This window comes from Ciconia boyciana, chromosome 7 (assembly GCF_034638445.1).
Source record: "Ciconia boyciana chromosome 7, ASM3463844v1, whole genome shotgun sequence".
Classification (NCBI taxonomy): domain Eukaryota; kingdom Metazoa; phylum Chordata; class Aves; order Ciconiiformes; family Ciconiidae; genus Ciconia; species Ciconia boyciana.
This window is the reverse complement of record NC_132940.1, coordinates 56,648,860-56,669,915: the sequence shown is the minus strand read 5'-3', so window position 1 is coordinate 56,669,915 and position 21,056 is coordinate 56,648,860. Positions and strand designations below refer to the sequence as shown.

General features: G+C 46.1%; 1 protein-coding gene across 1 annotated transcript; it reads right to left on the bottom strand.

The window, feature by feature from the left end:
* Positions 1 to 967: 967 nt before the first annotated feature.
* EIF2B5 (eukaryotic translation initiation factor 2B subunit epsilon) lies at positions 968 to 19,361 on the bottom strand. Its single transcript, XM_072867800.1, has 16 exons — positions 19,158 to 19,361; positions 17,792 to 17,916; positions 16,885 to 17,070; positions 16,611 to 16,788; positions 15,462 to 15,542; positions 14,629 to 14,706; positions 14,236 to 14,548; positions 13,453 to 13,598; positions 13,007 to 13,145; positions 12,285 to 12,386; positions 11,538 to 11,645; positions 10,552 to 10,642; positions 9,660 to 9,783; positions 4,103 to 4,228; positions 2,455 to 2,565; positions 968 to 1,366 (listed from the first exon to the last, which is right to left on the bottom strand). Exons 1-16 carry the CDS (start codon positions 19,308 to 19,310, stop codon positions 1,301 to 1,303), a joined length of 2,127 nt encoding a protein of 708 aa, XP_072723901.1. The 5' UTR covers positions 19,311 to 19,361; the 3' UTR covers positions 968 to 1,300.
* Between the last annotated feature and the right edge of the window lie 1,695 nt (positions 19,362 to 21,056).

The window sequence follows — 21,056 nt, the reverse complement described above, 5'->3', positions numbered from 1 at the left end:
GCAGGGAAGAACACAGCACAGTGACACTTCCAAGAAAGCTGCTCTTAAAGGCCTTATTGCTGCCACACTTTGTCTGTGCTGGCAACAAAGTGCCAGAGGCACGCTCGTTCCCTGCTGCATGCCAAGTTGCTCTGCGGCTGCTGAACTTTACAGTGGGTTTGCAGCACTTTCCCTGCTGTCTGAGGGAAGGGAAATTTTCAGATAAATAAAAGGACATGAAGCAATGAAGCTTGTATAACTGAAATCATATGGAAACACAAAGCATGTGCTGTTGAAGGAAATACCGTTTGCTCCTTTTCACACTGGAGCAGAATTTAGGAACTTGCATCCTCCTTAAAGCAGCTGGTGCGGTCAATGCCTCCAGAGCAAAACACAAGCGTAGCTGGTGCAGCAGGAGGAGCCAGGCACCTCTGCTCCCTTTTTATAAAAAAAACCAAACAGACACTTTTCTAAAACGTGTCTGCTAAGCTGGGGACACACAGAAGACACATCACATCTAAGATGTAGCGATCCATATAGCATTTCACTGGTCAGTGCACATCCACTATAAGCCAACCCCCGCAGGGGGAACTGAGCATGTATTATCCCCTGTTCTACAGAAGGGGGAAACACATGGTTTTACCAACTCTACTGTGCAACCTTGTGTTAGATCCTAGCACAGCAGATGGCAAGAGATTTTCCCTTTTGGAAAGATCACACAAGTGCCTTCTAGGCTGCAAAATGCCTTGGGCATCCTCAGACAACTGCATCTTCTCCAGGCACAGGAACTCCTGAATCCCAGTCCTGCACTCCAGATCCTAATCCACACGCTCCTACTCACCAACCTTGCCAGTGTCTCTTCAGCAGGAGCTCTTTTAGCTCCAGAAGCAGTAATGACTCCAAATAACTTAGCTGTATGACCATTCTACCACAACCCCAATGGTTAGATTTATAAGGGCGTTGCATGCATTTGCATCTATTTGCTCCCTTTGTATTAGTAACAAGGACCTCCCAAAAGATAGCTTATAGTATATATCATATCCAGGCTCCAGAGGGATTCTAGGTATCACCACCTCCTGCTTTTCCCATATGGTTTTTACACTGGGCTGCAACCATCCAACATAAGGTGCCACTGGGCAAGTGAGGGAGGGAGGGAGGGAAGTGGCAAAGTTGGGAACACACAACTTAATTAATGATGGGATTGTCAGTCATTTCGATGTCAGGCCCCACATCTACACACCATGCACTGGCATTGATCTTGCCCTGCCCACTCGGCCCAGAAAGGCAGTGAGAGTGCCTCTTCTCATGCCAAGCCACCATGTCAGTCTTGGTCGCCATCAGACGACTCTTCCTCTGCCTCCTCCAGCCACTGGATAAACTTCTGGAGCTGCAGAGAGAATGAAATGTAATTGGGTAACAAGTGACACAAAACAGATGCTGGGAACGCTCAACAACTACGCTGTGTCAGTGAGTACCACTATCATGCACGAGAAAGAGTGTTTCTAGGAGACATGGAAACAGAGGCAGATTGAGGGAGAGAGAGACAAAAGTTTAGATGAAAAACAACTGGGATGCCATGGACAAACTCAGACTGATTAGATTCCTGAGGGAGATTCCTCCAGTCAGACAATCCCCACAACACTCAGCAAAAAGACAAAAGTTTGAGAGTTTTTCAGAGCTTCAGGGAGAAGAGATGACAGCTGCACCTTAGCTAAGACATGTTAGGAAAACTCTGCTGGGAAAAACCTACTCCCTGAGAAATTGCTATAAAGAAGGCAGCTCATTTTACCTTTTAACTGGGCTCAAACAAGCAACTGAAAGCACTGCTGACCTATACTAAGAGCTGACTTTGCAAAGGTTTTAAACAAAGTTGGACTTCTTCAGAGATGGCTTTTTTCCCTTGCTCCTCTTCCAGATCCAGGGAGAACGACTGGAACAGGGCTCAGCCAAACTGCAGCACAAAGTTCTGCCTGATGGAGGGGGGAAGTTTATATGCTTCTTGCAACACAAGCCAAATGAAACCACTCAGTACAGCAAACGCTTAGAAATATAAGCGAAGGGACTGGTGAGCCAGGAATGAAAGCTTCAAAGGAATTGCATGGGGCCAGCACACAGGGCATTGGCCTAAAGCCCATTTCAAATGGGTGTTGGCTTAGAGAAGCTGTGCTGCTACTCCAGAAAGTGCTGGCCTCATGCTACAGAGAGCCCGCTAAAACCAATCTCCCTCTCCTACTACCTCCATTCTTCATCCAAACAGGATGATTATGGTAGAAGGCACAAAAATATCTGTTCCAGAGAACAAGGTTGTGTTGCTTAGTGTTCAATGCACTGGTGCGTTACTGGCCTACCATGTAATGGCAGCTGCTCCACAGAAGGCGACAGTGGCACCAAACTCTGCTCAAAGTTTATTTTAGCAGCTGTTGTTTCTCTCTCTTCCTCCCCTCCCTCCACTCTTTAAACACCTTTGGGACTTACCCGCTGGTTTTTACGAAGCTGCTTTCCCTTGTCAGACGTGTCCCGCAAAGAGAACCAATTGAGAATTACATCTTCTTCCAGAATTTCCAGCTGGTAAAATGTCATCAACACCTGCATCAATTAGAAAAGAGCAACAGGGCTCTCTATAAACTCCTTTGGGGCTAGCTCATGTCCAAGCACAAAGTTTGCACATAATCTGTTTCTCCCAGCTCCATCTTCAACAGAAGGCTGCTCAGTCTGCTTAATTTTGCTTTTATTGTTAAAAATAACTGTGCTTCTCCTACCAAGCCTTATGTTCCTGACAGTTAGATGCTATGACACATAATGAGTCAAAGTTCAAGCCCCATCAGCTTCAACTCTGTGGATGCAGGGTATGATTGAGAGCTGTGGGCAACAAAAGGGCCACAGAGGATGTCAGTTCAAGATGTTACTTAAGTTCTCTTTTTAAAGCACCCCAAAACCCATCCCCAAAGCAGATCTAACCAGCAACTCTTATGCAGGCCCACATACGCACAACAGTGACATGTGCAAAGAGCATGAATCTATCCGGCTCTGCTCCAGGCTCCCTCCTCCTGCCAGTTCTCTCTTAAAAGTGCCGTATGGCAGGTGTCAAAGCAATTGGTTATTCATCAGCTCAAACTCTTGCCCAGTGCAGCGAGGGTAAGATGCAATCATACTTTCTCAGGGTGCCTTTGTGCTCAGGCAGAGCAGGCACTTTGCAGTCGGTCTCCTTGCGGCAGAACACTGACAAAGCTGGCTGCCAACTCCAAATATAAAGTGTCACTTCAATTCTCAGCCTCCAGGGAAACCCAGGCCCCTAGAACAATGGACGCATGCCAAACAATTGCTGTAATTCAAGGACATTTTGGCTCACCAAACTGAAGGCTTTTGGTTCCAGTCCTAAGTGCTTTGCCATTAGCCAGAAGCACTGGTAGCAGAAGTTAGGATTATTCTTTCTTGAGGAACCAAGAGTTAAGCAGGCTCTAGGAGAGCTCTTCCAAAAGAGACAGGGGCTTCCTGAGACACTGCTAAAGGAAAGACTTGTGATCCAAGTCAAATGCTCTCAGTGTGATAGGGCAGAAAGAACGCAGGGACAAAATATTTGTGAAGGAGGGTGAGGAAGAATATACTGAAAACTCTCAGAAGCGCGGAGACAGGTAATGAGCCACACCTCAGCTCCCCTTTATTCCCATTTTCATAACTAGCTCAGCCTGAATAAGAAATCCCACCCTTATTCCCAGCTTTGCTTGTTTTGCACTCTAAAGTAGGATAAACCATTTGGCGGTTAGATCCCAGGGACCATGGAGAGACAAATGAAGTAAAGCTCTTCCTAAAGCAAGCCTCTGGCCTCGCCTCTTCCAGCATCACACAACAAGGGCATCTAGGTTAGAAGCTGCAAAATAATACCTCCCTTCAGGCTGCATGCTGGTAGTTAATACTCACCCTCAGCTGTGCTCCCTCAGAGGCACAGGCAGACATAGAATTTCTTTTTTTAAAGCAATTGTTATAGATGGATTTTCTATACACCCTCTCCACTGAGACCCCAAAATTCTCTCCTCTAAAGCAGACAAGCTAATGATGCAAACAGGATGCATTTCACCATGAATCTAGCAAAAACAGGTCCTCAGAGTTGGGAGCAGATACTCACTTTAGCTATCGATGTGCAGAGACTGTCATGTTCCAGGAAGAATTCCTCAATGGCAAATAAGGCATTCAAGTGATCTGACGCCCGTTTTATGTAGTTCTTAAACAATGGGGTCCAGTTCTTCAACAGCTGCAGGGGAAAAACACAGAAGAGTTCCTGAGCTATGAGATGGATGTGTGCACTCAGCCCTGTTTCTCAGCTGTGATGCACTAAGAAACTGACCCAGGGAAGCATTTTAAGAAACCATTCAGCTGACCACTTAATGTATTTGTCCCACTCTGTCCATGAAACAGATGCTATTAAGTCTCACATGTACAGATAGGACCTGGTTTTACTAAGCAGCTTTGAGGATATCCGATAGCTTTCTTGGTTTTGCCTCTCTGGATGGAATACCAGATTATCACAATAAATGTGTTTACAGAGTCTGGTACTCCAAGAAAATCACTTCACAGCAAACTGATAAGGAGAGGTACATACATGCTACTCCACCTTCCCCCCACAGAGCAGCCGACATTTCAGTGGAATTTTCTTTCAAAGCAAAAGACCAAATAAGAAAAAAGAGAAAAAGATAATGCCAGGATAATTACCAGCTGAGTAGAAGTAGACAGGGCAAAATAGCCACCCCTAAAACAGGAATGCGATGGAGCGGCCCCTACGTGCAAGTCACAAATTTGCTGTGTGCCTACAGGCTTGTTTGCATCCTGGAGTCTGCTGCACAGAATAGGTGGGAAGGATGAAGGGCAAGAAGTTGTTACACTATTAACTGATCTCAGTTGTCCCTTCCAAGGCTTATTTTTTATCAAGTCTTTAATTTAATGATTTTGGCGCTGCCTCTTCAAACAGTATTTCTGTCTGAGTTCCCCACAGCTCTTTCACTTATTGTACATAGCTGGAAAGCAAGCAGCAGGGAAAGCTCTGCAAAGCAGCACAGACTGACCTGAATCTGGGATAGGAGGTAATAAAGATACTTAGACCCCTGTCCATAACAATTTAAAAAGGTATCAGAACTAGGATAAGATACAAAAATTCCTCATTGGCCACATCACAACCAGACCACCCTACATACTAGGAAATTAAATCAGAGTTCCACATCTTTTTAAATAGATTAATTCAAGAGCAGGCATTCCTGCAACTACATCCCTGGCATGCCTGTACAGATAAGACTGTTTTGCTGTGCCTTCAACAGTGTCTCCTTAGAGAACACATCTGGTCTGTTTTGAATGGAAACAGGTAATTCACAGGGGCTTGGGGTGTGATGAGGAAGCTCTCATTCACCCTCGTGGAGGGTTAATCAGCATTATTCTGCCCAGGACAATTGTTAACAGGCAGTAGCCCTGCCAGAGGGAGAGCTCCAGGACACACAGTAGAGCTAGAGCCCAGGCTAGCGTGGACCACCAAAGGTAGCCTGTACTAGGAAATAGTGCTCAACTACTCCATAGTACTACACTCCATCACCTCTTCAGACACATTTGCTATGCAACCATGCTGGAATTTGCATGCCTCAAGCAGAAACAAAGAAGGGGGTTAGTAAAAACAAACAGATCTGTATAATAGTACATCAACTGTCTCAAGGAACAACAGTAACAGCACAGAATGATCCTAATCATCATGGTATCACAACAAAAAAAACCTGAGGGTTGCATAGCATAATTCCAGAAAGTATTTTAGCTTGTAGCAAAATGCTTAATCCTAAACACTCTTCTCTCCTCTACAACCATCTCCTGCATTTTTATTATCCTTTGGAATTCTTCATCTCAAATGTAGTAAAGCTACCAGCAAGTTCCTTCCAGGCTAAGAAATATTTTGTAATACCTTTCTGTTAACGCCCTTAAATCGTAAGTCGGCACAATTCTAACCAGAAGCTATTGAGTTTCTGAAAGCAAGTTATTTATAAAAAAAAGCAGAGCTATAAACACTCACAACCTACAGGACTCAGTCCAGTATGCCTATTGCTGGGAAAAGGAAAGAAGGAAAAATATACCATCTCAGGTCAAGAACATGCACTGTACTGTAACTGGTGTTAATGGCGAAAGTAGGGCTCAGCCCCACAGAGCCCCTAGCAAAAACACACCTATGAGCCTGTATGACCAGAGGGGCTGTTTTGGGAGTTTCATGAAAACCTGAACTGGGGAATTAGAAGCCTGCAATTATTTTAGATTGAATAAAAAGCTGAAAGATGTGAAAAGATACCTGACAAAGAGCCCTATGGACAATATCATAACTTTCCAGGCTTTGACTCTACCTGGGTAACTCCTCAAAACAATCTAGTCTGGAGAAAGCAATCGAATTCCTCAGGTTGATTCATTTTTCATCAGATCTGGTCAGTGATACTGTATCAACTTCAACTTCAAAGAGGTCTGTGATCCAATTTTCTTTTGTCAGAAGGACAGTCTCGACACCAGGCCTATTTTACCCCTACCTCCAGCACAGAACACCATCATAAATACTTGCAAAGCACAAGGGACAAACCTATAATTCCAACCTGTTATACCATAACAGCATCTGTGCTGATCACCATAAATTGCTTCAGTGAAAGCAGAGATCCATGGGGTCCCTGAATAAGCAATCCCATGTTGTGTTCACTTGTATGACATTACAAAGGAGTAAGGCTCCCTAACAGAAACCTGAAGAGGTGCACCACACATGCTAGCTGCTGGGCAGCAGTGCAGACACTGACCAGCTCAGCCAACTGAACTGCTATATTGCCTCCCGTGGCTCCCGTTAGACATCCTCACCTACATAACCTTGTCTGATGCTGCTTCAGTGATAACAGAAGCACAGCCTTCAGTTTATCAGCAGCTTCAGCCACATTTGCTCAAATCATGTCTACAGTTCTAGGAAAGGTCTGGTTTTCTGTACCATCTCTGCTTTACAACTTGTACAAGAGCTGAACAAGATGCCTGAAATACCTCGAACTGGGTAACTCTTTCTCAAGCCTCCATGTTTCATCTGAGAAATACCCATGGGCATATCCTTTACCGGATGCTTGTTTCCCAAAATTGCTGCAACACTTAAGAGCTTCATGCTCAGGGGCCAGCACCTCAGAGCACATACTGTGGTTTCAAGTCAAACCATACATCATAACTATGGCATTTCCACAATTTCCCCTCCTGAGCTGTCTGGGACTGCTCTACCATCACTCTTATACAAGCAACCTATCTTCCTTCAGCATCTCTTAGTCAGTTAAGCTACAAAGAGAGTGAGAAACACAAAACAGTTCTGTAAAGTTCAGTGGGCTTCTGATATTCACCACTATCAGAATGCAAGTATCCCCATCTCATACAAAATAACACTTTGCCATATGTAAACCATCAAAAGCAGATACCAGCCTAATACCGCTATTGACTGAGGCAGTTTTAGCTGCATAGCTACACTTCAGCTACATGCCTTCATTATGTACTCACCTATACCAAGCTAGTGCTTGGGATTCTCAGGGTGTAAGGAAGTATTAGTAAATTAACAGAGTGTACTTTTTACTAATTAGGGAACCACAAGGTGCAGAAAAGCCACTGTTTCAGATGCTGTACAAACAAGCATGTTCTGCATGAAGAACCGGTCTCTTCTCTTCAGAGCACTGTTGCTAAATACAAAAAGCTGCTTCCCAGGAAGACCATCAATGTCTGTTTAACAAGCTTTGAAGGCCAATTCGCTACCTCTATTAGAGGCACATCTCAAACATATTGGGTTATTGTAATGGTGACTAACATCATGCGTGCAATTGAACATTAACAGTATACCTCACCAGGATACTGCCTGCCTGCTAATTTCAGTATAGAAAGCCAGCACGAGAATTCTGCATGCGGTAAAGACATTGAGGCACAAAACTGTCCCAGAAAAGGATTCTCTAAGAACCTTCCTGGTTGTTCTTTACAAAGGAGCATCTGGAGAAACTGGCTGCCATGATGGTCAATTGGTTTGACACTTGGCGCTCTCTGATAATCTAAGGATAATTTGTATTTCATAAATGCACATGCCACACAATTCTCTGCCTAGAGAAATTCCACTTGTCCATGACATGGGGCATGGTCACCCTGAATATTACATTTAGATTATTATCGCTTCTCACTAAAGGTGAGTTGATTTGCTGTCTCTGCTGTTAAACATGAGCATCAGCTTTTCTATGACAAAATATGCATGGACAAAGTTACCCAGAGGTAAGCCCTTCATGTACTTCCATTGTCTTTAGCTTCTAAGGGGTTTTGGGCAATTACGCAAAACATTATGCATCTATATAGTATCCTTTATCCAAGACTAGAACCTCTTCTGACTGGGTGCTGCAGTGAAGTTCTCCTGTCCTACTCATGCTAGATTAGGAGCCAAATCTGGGAGACAGAAAGAGATGCCACATCCTAGCTGGAAAAAAACCAAACCATCCTACAGAGCTACCAACTCCACACAACCTGTTGTCTAGATGTACTGCTTTCCACCTAGTTTAACACTTGCTCTAATGTTCTCTTCAGTCCTCCTCCTTCAATTCTCTTTTTCCAGGACAGGACATGCTATTCAAGAAAACAGTCTGGAAAAATGAGCAAAAGCAAGCGGAATTTAAACAGAGTGAACAGCAAAATCTCACTGAGCCATCTGATGAACAGATCAGTTGACATGGATGTTTCCTACAGAAGACATCTCCACACATCCAGGAGATGAATTAAGTGCCATGCTTACACCTACATAAAGAATAATTAGTTTTCCAGCCTTCCGCATCAATTGAAAGCGCATACTTCCTCAGAGAAAGGATTATGAAGATGTCTAGTGTTCCTCTTTAGCTCCATCTCCTAAAAAAATTAAACTAGTCCTTCCCAAACACATCTGACCCATTCATTCTGAAGGAGCACCTTCATAACCTGTAGAGTTTGCAAACTCAAATACATAAATGGGCTATAGCAAAGAGACAAAACTACTACAACGGCTTCAGCTTGGATCAACAAAACCATTAAGACAAGACTGCCTGCTTTTTAAAGCAGATCCTACTCTATTTTGTCTCCCTTAAGTCAGGAAATGGAAATCGCCCTCACCCGATTATACAACCCGTCTCTTTAGAGACACAACAGAACTCTGTATCTTCGCTCAAAGACAACAATATCATGCCTTTGCATTTGGCCGGAAAAAAATTGGCACTGATTACAGTGTGCAGACAACTAAGACCTTGGAAAGGATCCCACTGGGAGAGGAATGCTCCCTGCTGCCCCAGGGACAGGGCTTATGATGGATTGGAACTGGGTTCCTGGAATCCAAGCCTGTAAAGACATCTCTAACTCTTCTCTAACTCATCTCTTTTCTCTCCGACAAGTGATGCACTTCTACTATCACACACAGAAAACAGAAACAGCCATAGGTACTGAAGTAGAGCTCCCCACACTTACAGTCTCAGCTGAGTTCTGTCAAGCAGGTACAATAGTTTCAGTTCACTTTTACTTCTATAGAAGACAGAGGCTCATGAACTCAAGGAGTTCAAGTGGCTTCATGCTTAACCAAAAAGACTTCTCAGCCAGGAACTACCTGGGGCATCCTACACACTAGGAGACAAACCCAAAGAAGAGTCAAATGGAGCAGGACTCACAGGAAGTAACGCTGAGAAATAGTTCTGGGAGTCCAAGTTTGCATCCAGCTGCTGCAGTGGGAACTCCAGGATCACTTTACTGAGCACCTGCATCATCTCCTTCAGACCAATGTTATACGCATACCTGTGAGGAAAAAGGCAAAACCCCCCAATATTTCACACTATCTGATCTCTGCTGACTGTGGCTCATCAGAGATACAGCAGAAAATTTGATTTTCATCTTCCAGACTTGTTTTTATTTGTTTGTTTGGTTTTCCAAATATTCAGGCAATAAAACCACCTTGTATTGCATCAGCCCTGTATTAAGGCCACAAGTCCTCAAAATCTGCTATCACAGTGGAACAAGCTGCTGCAGGGACAGCACCCTCACATTTACTAGAGTGCTGTAGGAATACCGTTGCGCAAAAGGGAAACAGGTTTGTATTTGAGAAATACTAGGTAAAAGGCACTCTGATTATGTGTTCTAGACTTACTGCTGTAAAAACAGAGTGGACAAGCCACACCACAGCACAGCCCCAGCTGCAGGCAGCTGGTTGAATGTTGCAATGCACAGAGCAGCAGCCCCTGCATGAACTTACAGGCAGTCTGTGCCAAGAACTGGCTTGCTCTCTTCAGTCTACAGTTACTTAATAGCAATTCAATCTCTTGTTACAGAATTGGGGCAGGAAAAGCCTAACCACTGAGGATGCTAAAGATGCAGCTGGCGCTCTCCATCAACTCCTGTCGTCATTCAGTCATGATCTCTAATCGACGTTTCTCATGCTCTATACTGATAAAATTAATGTTTAACAATCAAACATGGGTATTCACATGGTTTCTCCTCTTCTTTCTAGATCTTCTGTCAAACCCAACTGTTCAGCATAAGGGGCAGCGTCCCTAAAGGAACACTCACTTGAGGGAGTTGATTTCCAGGACCAGGTTGTCACAGGAAATGTTTTCTTCTTCGCCCCTCTGTAACGTACCCAGAACCTCATTCTGGAAAACTAATGAAAGAAAGGACAGGTAGTTAGACATAAAAGGGAAAAGCACAGATTCTTCAAACTGTTCATTACTGAATAAACTATGCCCTTAACAAAGGAAGCATTCTGACACAGATGTCTATTTGGTCTCCATAAGCTGGCACAAACCCACATCAACTATACTTATAAATAGTGGAATATAATTCAAATAAAGGAGATGACCTACTAGGTATCATTGATCTATCCACACAAACCAGTACAAAGCTATTTACCTCTGCAACCTTTTAGAGCAGAGTTTCTATCATACTTTCACAATCTAGCCTTTCCTATTCAGACAAACCTCATCTTCCCCTAACTCAAGATACGAATTCAAAAGTAAAATTTATTGGTTTTATGTCCTTTGGGGAGATATTTTAATGTGAAAAAGGCTTTTTTGTCCAGTTTGGCTTGAACCCCTTTCAAATCCAAGTAAGCTTAACACAACAAAACAGAAAACCAAACCATATCCGCCAAGAGAGGCAGCTCCTATGAGGACACTTAATTCTCCAGCACGATTACAGCAGTAAGCTGTCCACACAGGGAAACTCTCCTAGACCTTCACACAATCTCTGAGTTTGAGCAATAACACTGCCATTTAAACAGACAATTCAGGGAGGTCACTTTCATGAAGGCCCAGTGATCAGGAATGGGAAAGATGGAGGATCTCTGTCTAGCTTCTCATCCTTGTCTGCCTTGGGTTAACACAACAGCAATACAGGGAATATTAAAGAACTCTGTAGAAAATGCAGGAAGTGAGGTCAGGAAACAAACATATCAGACACCCACAAATTTTCCAATGTACTTAGAGAAAGCAGCACAGATCTCACACTCACGGCATTATCTGCAGACTCACCATACTTCTTAACAGCCCAACTCTTACCTTTGATGTCATCTAGCTGAGGGGACACTGCCCGACTGTCTGGCTCCTCAGAGCCCATGCTCAGGTCGCTGTCTGACTCGCTCTCTTCCTCTGAATGCATAGCTGGCCCTGATGGAGAAGATGCAGCATTCAACACTCAAAAGCTGCAGCTGTCATATGCATGAAGAACCAGGTGTCCCAGACACTTCCCAACCAAGTCAGCAACTATCTGTCCTTGCAAGGAAGTTTATACTTACAGGTCTAGATGATTAGATTTGCTGCAGAGGGAATGCTACAGCTGGCACTAGGATAATGGGACTTTTTAAGAGTCTGCAGGCAGACAACAAAGGACAGGGATAGAAGCAAATGCATTTTGCGCAGACTGCTGACTCATGATGGAGCAATGTCAGCAGACGCTCTCACTAGCAGGAAGAAAGCCAGCAGTACCCAGAATAGCCAAAGCATATTCCGTCTAAGGGAGGGCCTGGTATCCCCTGGTGCACCATTCACAGCAGACAGCTGTGTGTGTTAGAGTAAGTCAAAGATATAATAAACATCTTCTACAGAGCACAGGAAGAGAGAGAATTTGGTCCACCACCTGCTTTCACCTCTCACCTTGCCTCCACGTATATATGTTACCTGGAGCCAGTCTGCTTCACAAAGCCCAGGTCTTACTCTAGACACAATTATCAGTGTTCCACTCAGCCAGTTTCCCCGACACAGGTCTGTCTGTCCATCCCCAAGTGACTACACTAAACTTTTCCTCACCCCATAGGCTTTGTCTCTGCTCTTCTTCATCCTCTCCATTCTTGTCATCTGCTTTCCAGAGATAGCCTCTGCCCTCTGAGCCTACATCCTTTTTATTGTAACCTGAAAAAGAAACAGTGATTAGGAGGCAGATGTACTGGATCTGCTTACAGGCAAACCTGAAACAGACTGTACAACCTGCATATTACTGCCCCTAAATATCCTTCATCAAGAGGGAGCTGGGATTCCTGCATATGCATACGGATTTCAGCTTTTATCTTCTCACTTGCCTTGACAAATGACCAAGTAACTCCTCCCTACAGCAGCAACGTTCAGCCGACTGTGTTTAGATCCCTCAACAAACCCAGACTGGTAGAAACAGTATTTCACAAGGACAAAGTCCTTGGACACACTCCAGGTATGAGGACATAGATCCTGCAACCTGCCTTAAACTGAACATCTCTTCTAACTCCAGCTTATTGTCTCCTACTCTAAGAAAAATGGAAAACAGCTGAGTCTCCACAGATTTTAATACTGGGATACTGAGGTACATCTCACTGTCCAGCTTGAGCCAAATATCCTTGCTTGTCCTACCGAAAACACACATGTTCCAAGCTGAATGCAGCACTAAGCTCCAGCCTGGCACTGCAGAGTCTAGAATGGGGGAGGGAAAGACCCCAAAAGATCATGGAAGGCAAAGCCCTCTGTATAGCCTGAGTGCATGGAGCCAGAGACTCTCATACCTTTCAGTTTCACTTTGCTTTCCTCCTTGTTCACGCCAGAATCATCACTGAACTGGTCATCATCCTCTTCCTCCTCGTCTGGTGGGTGCAGAGAGATCACTGTGCCCTCAGAAAGAGTGATGCCAGGACCTACTACTACCTGCAAATATGTGCAACATATCTTAATGAAGAAATACCCTGATTGCCCCCTTGTACCTCCACCAGCAGGGACAACAGCTGCTCCAGGCAAGCTGTATACTAACAAGTATAACTGAAGACACCAGCACTGCTAGATCACATACCATACTACCCTAGCCAAACAAAAGGAAGAAAAAGGTGGGAGCAGTAGCATATCCCCCACCTCTGCAAAAAGACTTGGAGCAGCCCTGTATTCTGGTATGGTCTTGTGTAAGGCTAGTAACCTGCCAAGAAAGGCAGAAAGCAGAATAGATATACATACAGCTCACCTGAGAAGAGAGGACACAGTGGGGCTTTAGCTTTACTTTCTCCTTCACTTCAGCTTCATCGCAGATAACAGAATGGCAGATCTCCACGTTATCTGCTATGTGTACTCTGTCCCAGAGAAAAGCTCCGTCCAAAATGACTTTATCACCTGTTATACATCACCAAGCACAAATATGTTGAGTAAGGCAGTTTGCTGCTCTCCCACACTGCTGACTCCACTAGAAAGCATCTTACTGAATCCCAGTGCCCTTGAAGTACGATGGATATTAGATAAAAGGTAAAAATTGGCCTTAGAGGCCTATGGCCACTTCTTACCCAAAGCTCAAAGACACGTTTTTTCTCTACAGAGACTTAACAAGGTAACAGTAACAACTGACATCTTGGTTTTGCACAAATACAGACAAATCACAAAAAAAATCCAGCCAAGGAGTAGTACCTAGGAAGGAGTAGTACCAGGCAGCTCACAAAACCAGGGACAAATGTCCCTCACTTGCAGGATGTTGGTGGGTGATAACTCTAGATCAGTAAAGGTCATGCATCCTCTACTGCTGAAACAACTTATCTGCATTAAGTGTCTTCCACCTTTCAGCATCATTATGGTACCCTGAAAACTTTAATCTATTTCCTCTGCTGGAGAACCAAGCTTTTCTCCTTTCTTCCCATTAGAAGTCAATCAGTACCCACCTATCATCCTCTCTCAGAGCCAAATGCACTTCAAAAACTAAATCCCAACAACGTGTGCCCTTGCCTGGCAAGGCCTACATGTCCCCCATTCTTGTACTCACCTATCCTACAGTTCTGCCCAATAACGCTGTTTGTTATGGAGCAGTTGCTGCCGATGACCGTTCCCTGCCCAATGAGTACGTTCTCTTCCAGCACGCTGCCGTGGCCAAGACTAACATCCACCCCTCGGTAAATGTTGTGTTTAGAATGGCTGTAACTCTGATTCTTGTCATCAGTGAAGTTCATCTCTGGAGTCAAAGGATAAACCCAGCGCCGGATGATGTCAGAGCACACGGCTTCGTACATTAGCAGGTTGCATATATGGGCGCCGTACTCTTCTGTCGTTACATGCATATGGATCTGGTTCCCCAGGACCTGGGAGACAGGCAGGAGCGTGTCAGAAGATTCTCTAATGCAAGGTAATAGGATCTCCCTTGTAACAACCTTCTCCTTACCTCCTCATTCACCAACAGACCACGCACAAAGTCATCCCGTGTCTGGTAGTCAAAATTGTCTGTGAACAGCTCAGCCACCTGCCAGGAATAAAATATAAGGAAATAATATAGTTAGCAGAAAATGTTGCCAGGGAAGCCAGAAAATTAATGGCTGTTCAGTGGTTCTCAGAGAGCCGAGTAATACAGTATAGGAAAGTGATGCTCTTGCCTTGAATAAAGCTTTCATTCCTTCTGCTAGGAGTGTTGACCTTCCCATCTCCTCCTCCTAATGGAGACTATGAACAGATTCTGGTTTTCAGAAGGGGCAAAACATTGCTTTAGCATTTCCAAGCAATCCGCCCAGCCTCATTTTCTAGTTTCACTCCCAAAGGAAGGCTGTAGATCAGCTTTTTCAGACGTGGAAGAGACGTTAGCGAGCCTAGGCTGGAATAACCCTCAATGTTACCCTAACACAGTACCAGCTTGCAAGTACTGACACTTTTCCATAGCATAGCCATCACCTCTGCTCCACGGATGTTACTATACTCAAAGTGAAATTGTTTATTTTCCAGAATAGTTTCATCCTGTGCCAAGTCAGCCAGTCTACTGATGCATCCACTGTCTAGTTCTGCCTGGGCTCAAGCAGTGGATGCCAGACACAGACTGAGCAACCATACAGTCTGCAGAGCAGCACCACATGATCACTCAGGCTCTCAGCTCAGTCACTGAGCACAACTGGGAGTTCTGGTTTCCAAAAATAGTACACTCAGGCCACATGCACCCCCTGCACACCAGCAGGACAAAGGGAGCAATGCAGATTGGATTTTGGACCCTCACAGAAGGGCAGAGCTCACCTGCGGAGAGCAGATGCTGATATGACAATCCAGCAAGTCGTGGCGCACCTCAACGTTCTCAATAGAGTTCTGGAACAGACTCTGAAAGAGGAAAAAATTCAGATGATCTGAGTGCCTCATGCAGTACCGAACCCCAAAAGCCTTCTATAAGCCCGGGGCAGTATTGATTGAATTATTAAACTAGCTGACGTTCTGAAGATCAGAGAAATCTACAATCTACACTGAGACACAAGCTTAGGAGGCACAGCCTGGTCACACACAGAGCTGCATGTCACTCGGCAGAGACTGCCCTCATCCTTACACAGCGCAGCTCTCCAAGAAACAGCTTGTACTTCAAACAATCACTTTTCCTCCAGGAGGCTCCTCACCTTAGTTGCTGGGAGCTAAAAATGTACAAAGGACATTAAATCAAAATGCAATATTCATAGCTTCCATACCACCTGTGGATTTTTACAACTGTTGTTTTGTTGTTGTTGTTGGTTTTTGTTTGTTTTCTTTTTTGGTTTCGTACAGTGATTTGTGCTTTCATTTGAAGGTAAAAAATAATCTACTGATTTGAGGATGAAAATGCCATATAATCAGTCTTAGTTCTGCGTTGAAAAAAGAAAAAGGTCCATCTATCTCACTGGAGAAAGTGCCTCCAAAGACATTTACTACATTATTAGAAGAGTCCATAACCTTTTTACGTGAACAGTACAGAGGTAATAGGAGGTACTAACCCTTGCACCTGCTGTTATTCCATCCCCTGTGCCAGGCTCAGTGCCGCTTCAAAATGGTTTGTGTACGATTGTGATATATGCATCCCAATTTGGGAAACCCTGCGACAGCACAAATTATCTACCTCCCTTGTTTCACATGGAGAAAAGGAATCAAATAAATGCAAAAACTGAATTGTGAGAAATATGTCTGCCCCGTTTTCAAACTCTGAAATGAGTCCCAAACATGTGTGTCTCAGCACAATTTCACCAAGCCTCAAATACAGGTTAAAGGAAAAAAAAGCCAGTTTACCAAGAGTTACTTCCTATCATCTGCTCCTCCAAGAGAAGCAGCAAGCACAGTTCCCCAGCCCTCACTCAAGGAGGACCTCCTCCTCAGGGTGGGCTGCTTCACTACTGCAGCCCTTTTCCACCCGTCAGGTTCCAGACGCACCATAGGAAAGCGGAAGCGTTTCAGCCCCTGGGTTCTCTGGTAGTGAAGGACTCGGTTTGTGGCACTGTCCATAGCAATAACAATGTCATCCTCTTTGCACCTGGCATGGTGACCAGGTGAGGACTCCTTGAATATCATCGTCATCACAGAAACATTCTTTTCCATCTTACGACGCAACCTGAAAAAGAAGGGCAGAACTTTAAAATCACTCTTCAGAGAGTTAGAGCCCAGAGTCTCAGCACAGCAGGCAAGCGTACACTCTTTCAACACCTACTTGTGCTCTTCCAGGGCTTTGGATATATTGAAATTGGACACCACATCTCCAGTGACGAGAATGAAGTCAGAACGAACAAGGGACTTGGCATCAACGTCTCGTAGCACGTCACCAAGGGAGCGGTACAGGTCAGAAGTCACAAAGCGCACTGTGTTGGGAGAGGTGTGGCGGCACCACTTGGATTTTCTGGAAGGAGAAAGACACATCAGGAAAGCATAAAGAGGATATTCCTATAGAAAACACACTAGGACACAGTGCCCCAGTGCACACCACATCTGTAAGTGAATGCAAGGAGAATCCTATTATAACAAGCCCACTATCGATAGGCTTGGGTATGCTCATTTGCACACAAATGAACTGAAGAGAGTTAGACTTTGAGACTGTAGCTTATGGAAACTTAGGAAACCCAACTCCACTGTGAGCCAAGTTTTGACAAAGGAGAAGGAAAAGTTACACACAACCCAAACTTTTTTTCTTGGAAAGCAGTACCTCAGGCAGGGAAAGACTGCATGCTTCTCTTTAGCTTGCAAACCTGCAGCATGCAGAGGCAAAGGTGCTGTCTGAGCGAGCTGTTTCCATATGCTGCACGACATACCGAGACAGGGCATAACACAAAAGGTGGTATGCTAATTTACACATCTACCCAGGAAACTCCTGCTTTTAGACAAGAAAAGTTAAGTGCCAATACAAATGCAGTCCCAAAACACTCAACCCTTTTAGTACACTGCACAACCACACTCCTTCACAGAAGGAATGGCCTTTTTTTGAGATGTGTTAGGAGATTTCTCTTGAAAGGGAATCTCTAGCACATGGTTTTCATCAGAAGGATCAGTGAGACCTTCGAGGCTTGCTGGAGGATGGAAGAATCCTTTCCATGATAAAGCTAAAAAGAAGAAGAGATTCTTACTGTAAATGCTCTTTTATCTCTGCTGACTTCCAACAGCAGAAAACAAAGGTTTCTTCCACGCCAGTTGCTGTTAGAAACTCCAAGGTATAGTCAATCATGGCCACATTTGCCATAGGTAAAAGAGCCTAAAAATAAAAAAAAGACACACAAATAGCTGAACAAACACTGTGTACATCAACATCAGCAACAGTCCCTTCCAACTTGAGGACATATCATCAGTGGCACCAGAAAAACACCACAAATAACTGCTCTACCTCCTTTTATCAAAAATTTTCAAAGTTGATCTAAACAGTAAGAGCTAGTTTCTGATCTTCTATAGGGGTATAACCTCACTTCAGAGAAGAAAGCGTAAAAGAAGTGAAGTTATCACATATAAACTCTTCAAGATGACTCAAATAAGTGAGAGAGACTAAAATCAAACAAACAAAAAAAATCCCACATGACTGCTGATTCCCTGACTCAGGCTTTAACTGCTACAAGAAAAACCTGACAGACATGAATGATGAAGCCACATGAATATGAGTGTCCAGAATTAAAGAAGGGAGAAAAAAAAACCAACCTAAATGAAGTGAGTATTCTCTTGAGATTCAAGTTACTGATTCACAACTGAGTGATCTCATACTACTCTTTAATTCATTTTTGGTGATGTTTTGTTTCAGGCCTGAGCTCACGTATATAATTATGACCACCACAAACATTTCATCAGCAAACAAGGTAAGATAATTGTTCAGACCTAAATTCTCCACAAGCACTCTTTCCTTTAACATACAGCCTTCTGATCTGGATAATTAAAGTGCTTTCCCCATCCATTTTTCTGGCCATATTCTTTTATGCATTATCGCTGGCAAGGACAAAGATCTCGCTTCTTTCCTCTATCAGAAACAAACCTGCCCAAACCCGCTGCCGCCTCTGCATCACGACAGATGAAAAGCAAACAGTGCAGTTTGCCTTGACATGTGGAAAAGCAAACAGCACCAACGCAGGAACTAGATCCTCGCTGCCTCTCCAGCGGGGGATATAAACTCTTACAAGCGAGGAGAACTGGTCAGAGACTTCCACAGCGTGGGGGAAGGCGGGAAAAGCCGCGGCAGTAGGGACTGCCCGAACCCTGAGCGGACGTGGGGGCCCAGCAGCACCCCAGGACCTGCCGGGAGCGGCTGGGGGGCCTCGCCTTCTCCCGACCCACCCCGGGGCTCGCACGGCGGGGCACGCCGCGACCGCGGGCCCCACCACCGCTGCCGGCGAGCACTCCGCCTTTCGTCAGAGGCCTGCCCGGTCCGGCCCCCCCGGAACGGGAGAGACCGGGGCAGGCGGCCCCGGAGGAACCGGTCAGGGGAGGCGGCAGGAGGCAGGGGGGATTTCTCACCCGCGGCCGGTCTTTGGAGATAGGGAAGAAGCGGCGGTTGAAGCTGTCGGCGACCAGCACGGCCTGGAGCGGCGGCGGCGGCTCCTCCTGCGGGTCGGGTCCGCGGGCCGCCCCCGCGCCAGCCCCCCGCCTCACGGTGCCGCGGGCCGCCATCTCCTCACGCTGCCTCAGCTCCCCCCTTCCGCTTCCGGGTCCGCGCCGGAAGCAGCGACGGGAGCTCGGTGGGGACAGAACAGCGCGGGCCGGCGGCGCGCGTTCGCGGCCTGGCAGCGGCCCCGGTCCCCGCCCCTGCGGCCCCGGCCGGGCGGTTCAGCCGAGCCCAGCCCCGGAGGGCAGGGCAGGGCGGGCCCTGCCACGGCCCCGCTCCCTGTGCATCAGCCAGCCTAGCAGAACGCAGGGCCGGGGGTGAGCGTAGGCAGATGGGGCAGCTTCCGGAGGGGTTCAGAAAGTCCCCGCTGCCTCCCCGGCCTTTCGCCCCATCCGTCAGCACCGGCGTGGAGAAGATCCGCCATTGCCAGGGGCTGTGGGAGCGAGTCGCTCGCACGGGCTGTGACAGCCCTGCTGGCCCACATGCCTGCGCCTCAGGAGCAGGGGAGAGGCGTTTTTATCCGCATCCCCCAAGGAGGGAGAGGGTGGAGAGCAGAGCAGCGCTCCCCGCCATTACAGCGCACAGCCAGGACCCAGCAGGGGCGAGGGGAAGGCCTGGATTTCCCACCCACAGACATTTCCCAGATGACCTCAGGGTGTGTGTAGTACTGTGATGCAACCCTAGGGATTTCCAGTTTAGTAAAAAGTTACGTTTTCTTGATACACTTCCTAGCTGTGATGTGCTTGTGCTGCGTTTCCAGATGTCCAGTCGCTGTTTCTGCAAAGGCCAGCCTTGCTGTGAACCAGCCCTGCTGTGAAACAGCCCTTCAGCACTCACACCTGCCATCAAGGAGTGACCCCCAAAACCCACAGTCCCTGAGGGACCGCTCGGAGCCCACCCAGAGACACTTCCAGAGAGGAGAGGAGAAAAAGAAGACGTGGTTTCTGGGGGTGGGGGTGGCATTTGTCTTCCCCCCAGCTTGGTGAAGCAGCCCCAGTTTGGGTGCTGCAGGTGATGGTGTCTGGCTGTGCCCTCTGCTCAGACACTGTCAGTTTTGTGGATCGTGATCCCCCCCAGCCACCCCTGCCCCAGCCCAGGCTCTGTCCTCATGCAGGTCTGGTTGTCTCTCCTAAAGTGCTTCAATATTGGCCTGGCCCTCTGTCCTGGTTTCAGCTGAGATAGAGTTAATTTTCTTTATAGTGGCTGGTATGGGGCTATGTTTTGGATTTGTGCTGAAAACAGTGTTGATAATACAGAGATGTTTTAGTTGTTGCTGCACTGGTCAAGGACTTTTCAGCTTCCTGTGCTCTGCCAGGTGCAGAAGAAGCTGGAAGGGGACACAGCCAGGATAGTTGATCCAAACTGACCAAAGGGCTATTCCATACCATATGGCATCATGCTCAGTATATAAAGCTGGGGAAGAAGAAGGAAGGGGGGGACATCTGGAGTGATGGCGTTTGTCTTCCCAAGTAACTGTTACGCGTGATGGAGCCCTGCTTTCCTGGAGATGGCTGAACACCTGCCTGCCCATGGGAAGTGGTGAAGGAATTCCTTGCTTTGCTTTGCTTGCGTGCGCAGCTTTTGCTTTCCCTATTAAACTGTCTTTATCTCAACCCATGAGTTTTCTTACTTTTGCTCTTCCAATTCTCTCCCCCATCCTACCGGGGGGGAGTGAGCGAGCGTCTGTGTGGTGCTTAGTTCCTGGCTGGGGCTAAACCACGACACCCTCAGAAGAGGATCGGCTGCGTACAGTCCTCGGCACAGAAAGCGTGTCCTTGGCTGAATCCCTCCTCCGCCACCTCTCTGCTGCC

Bases quoted from the DNA above. Each gene is read 5' to 3' on its own strand.
- EIF2B5 (XM_072867800.1), bottom strand. From the start codon at position 19,310: ATGGCGGCCCGCGGCACCGTGAGGCGGGGGGCTGGCGCGGGGGCGGCC. The intron at 13,146-13,452 runs GTGAGCTGTATG...ACATATTTGCAG, and splicing joins ACTGTGTCCTCTCTTCTCAG to GTAGTAGTAGGTCCTGGCAT. The intron at 11,646-12,284 runs GTGAGGAAAAGT...CTTCTCCATCAG, and splicing joins GCAGAGACAAAGCCTATGGG to GGCCAGCTATGCATTCAGAG.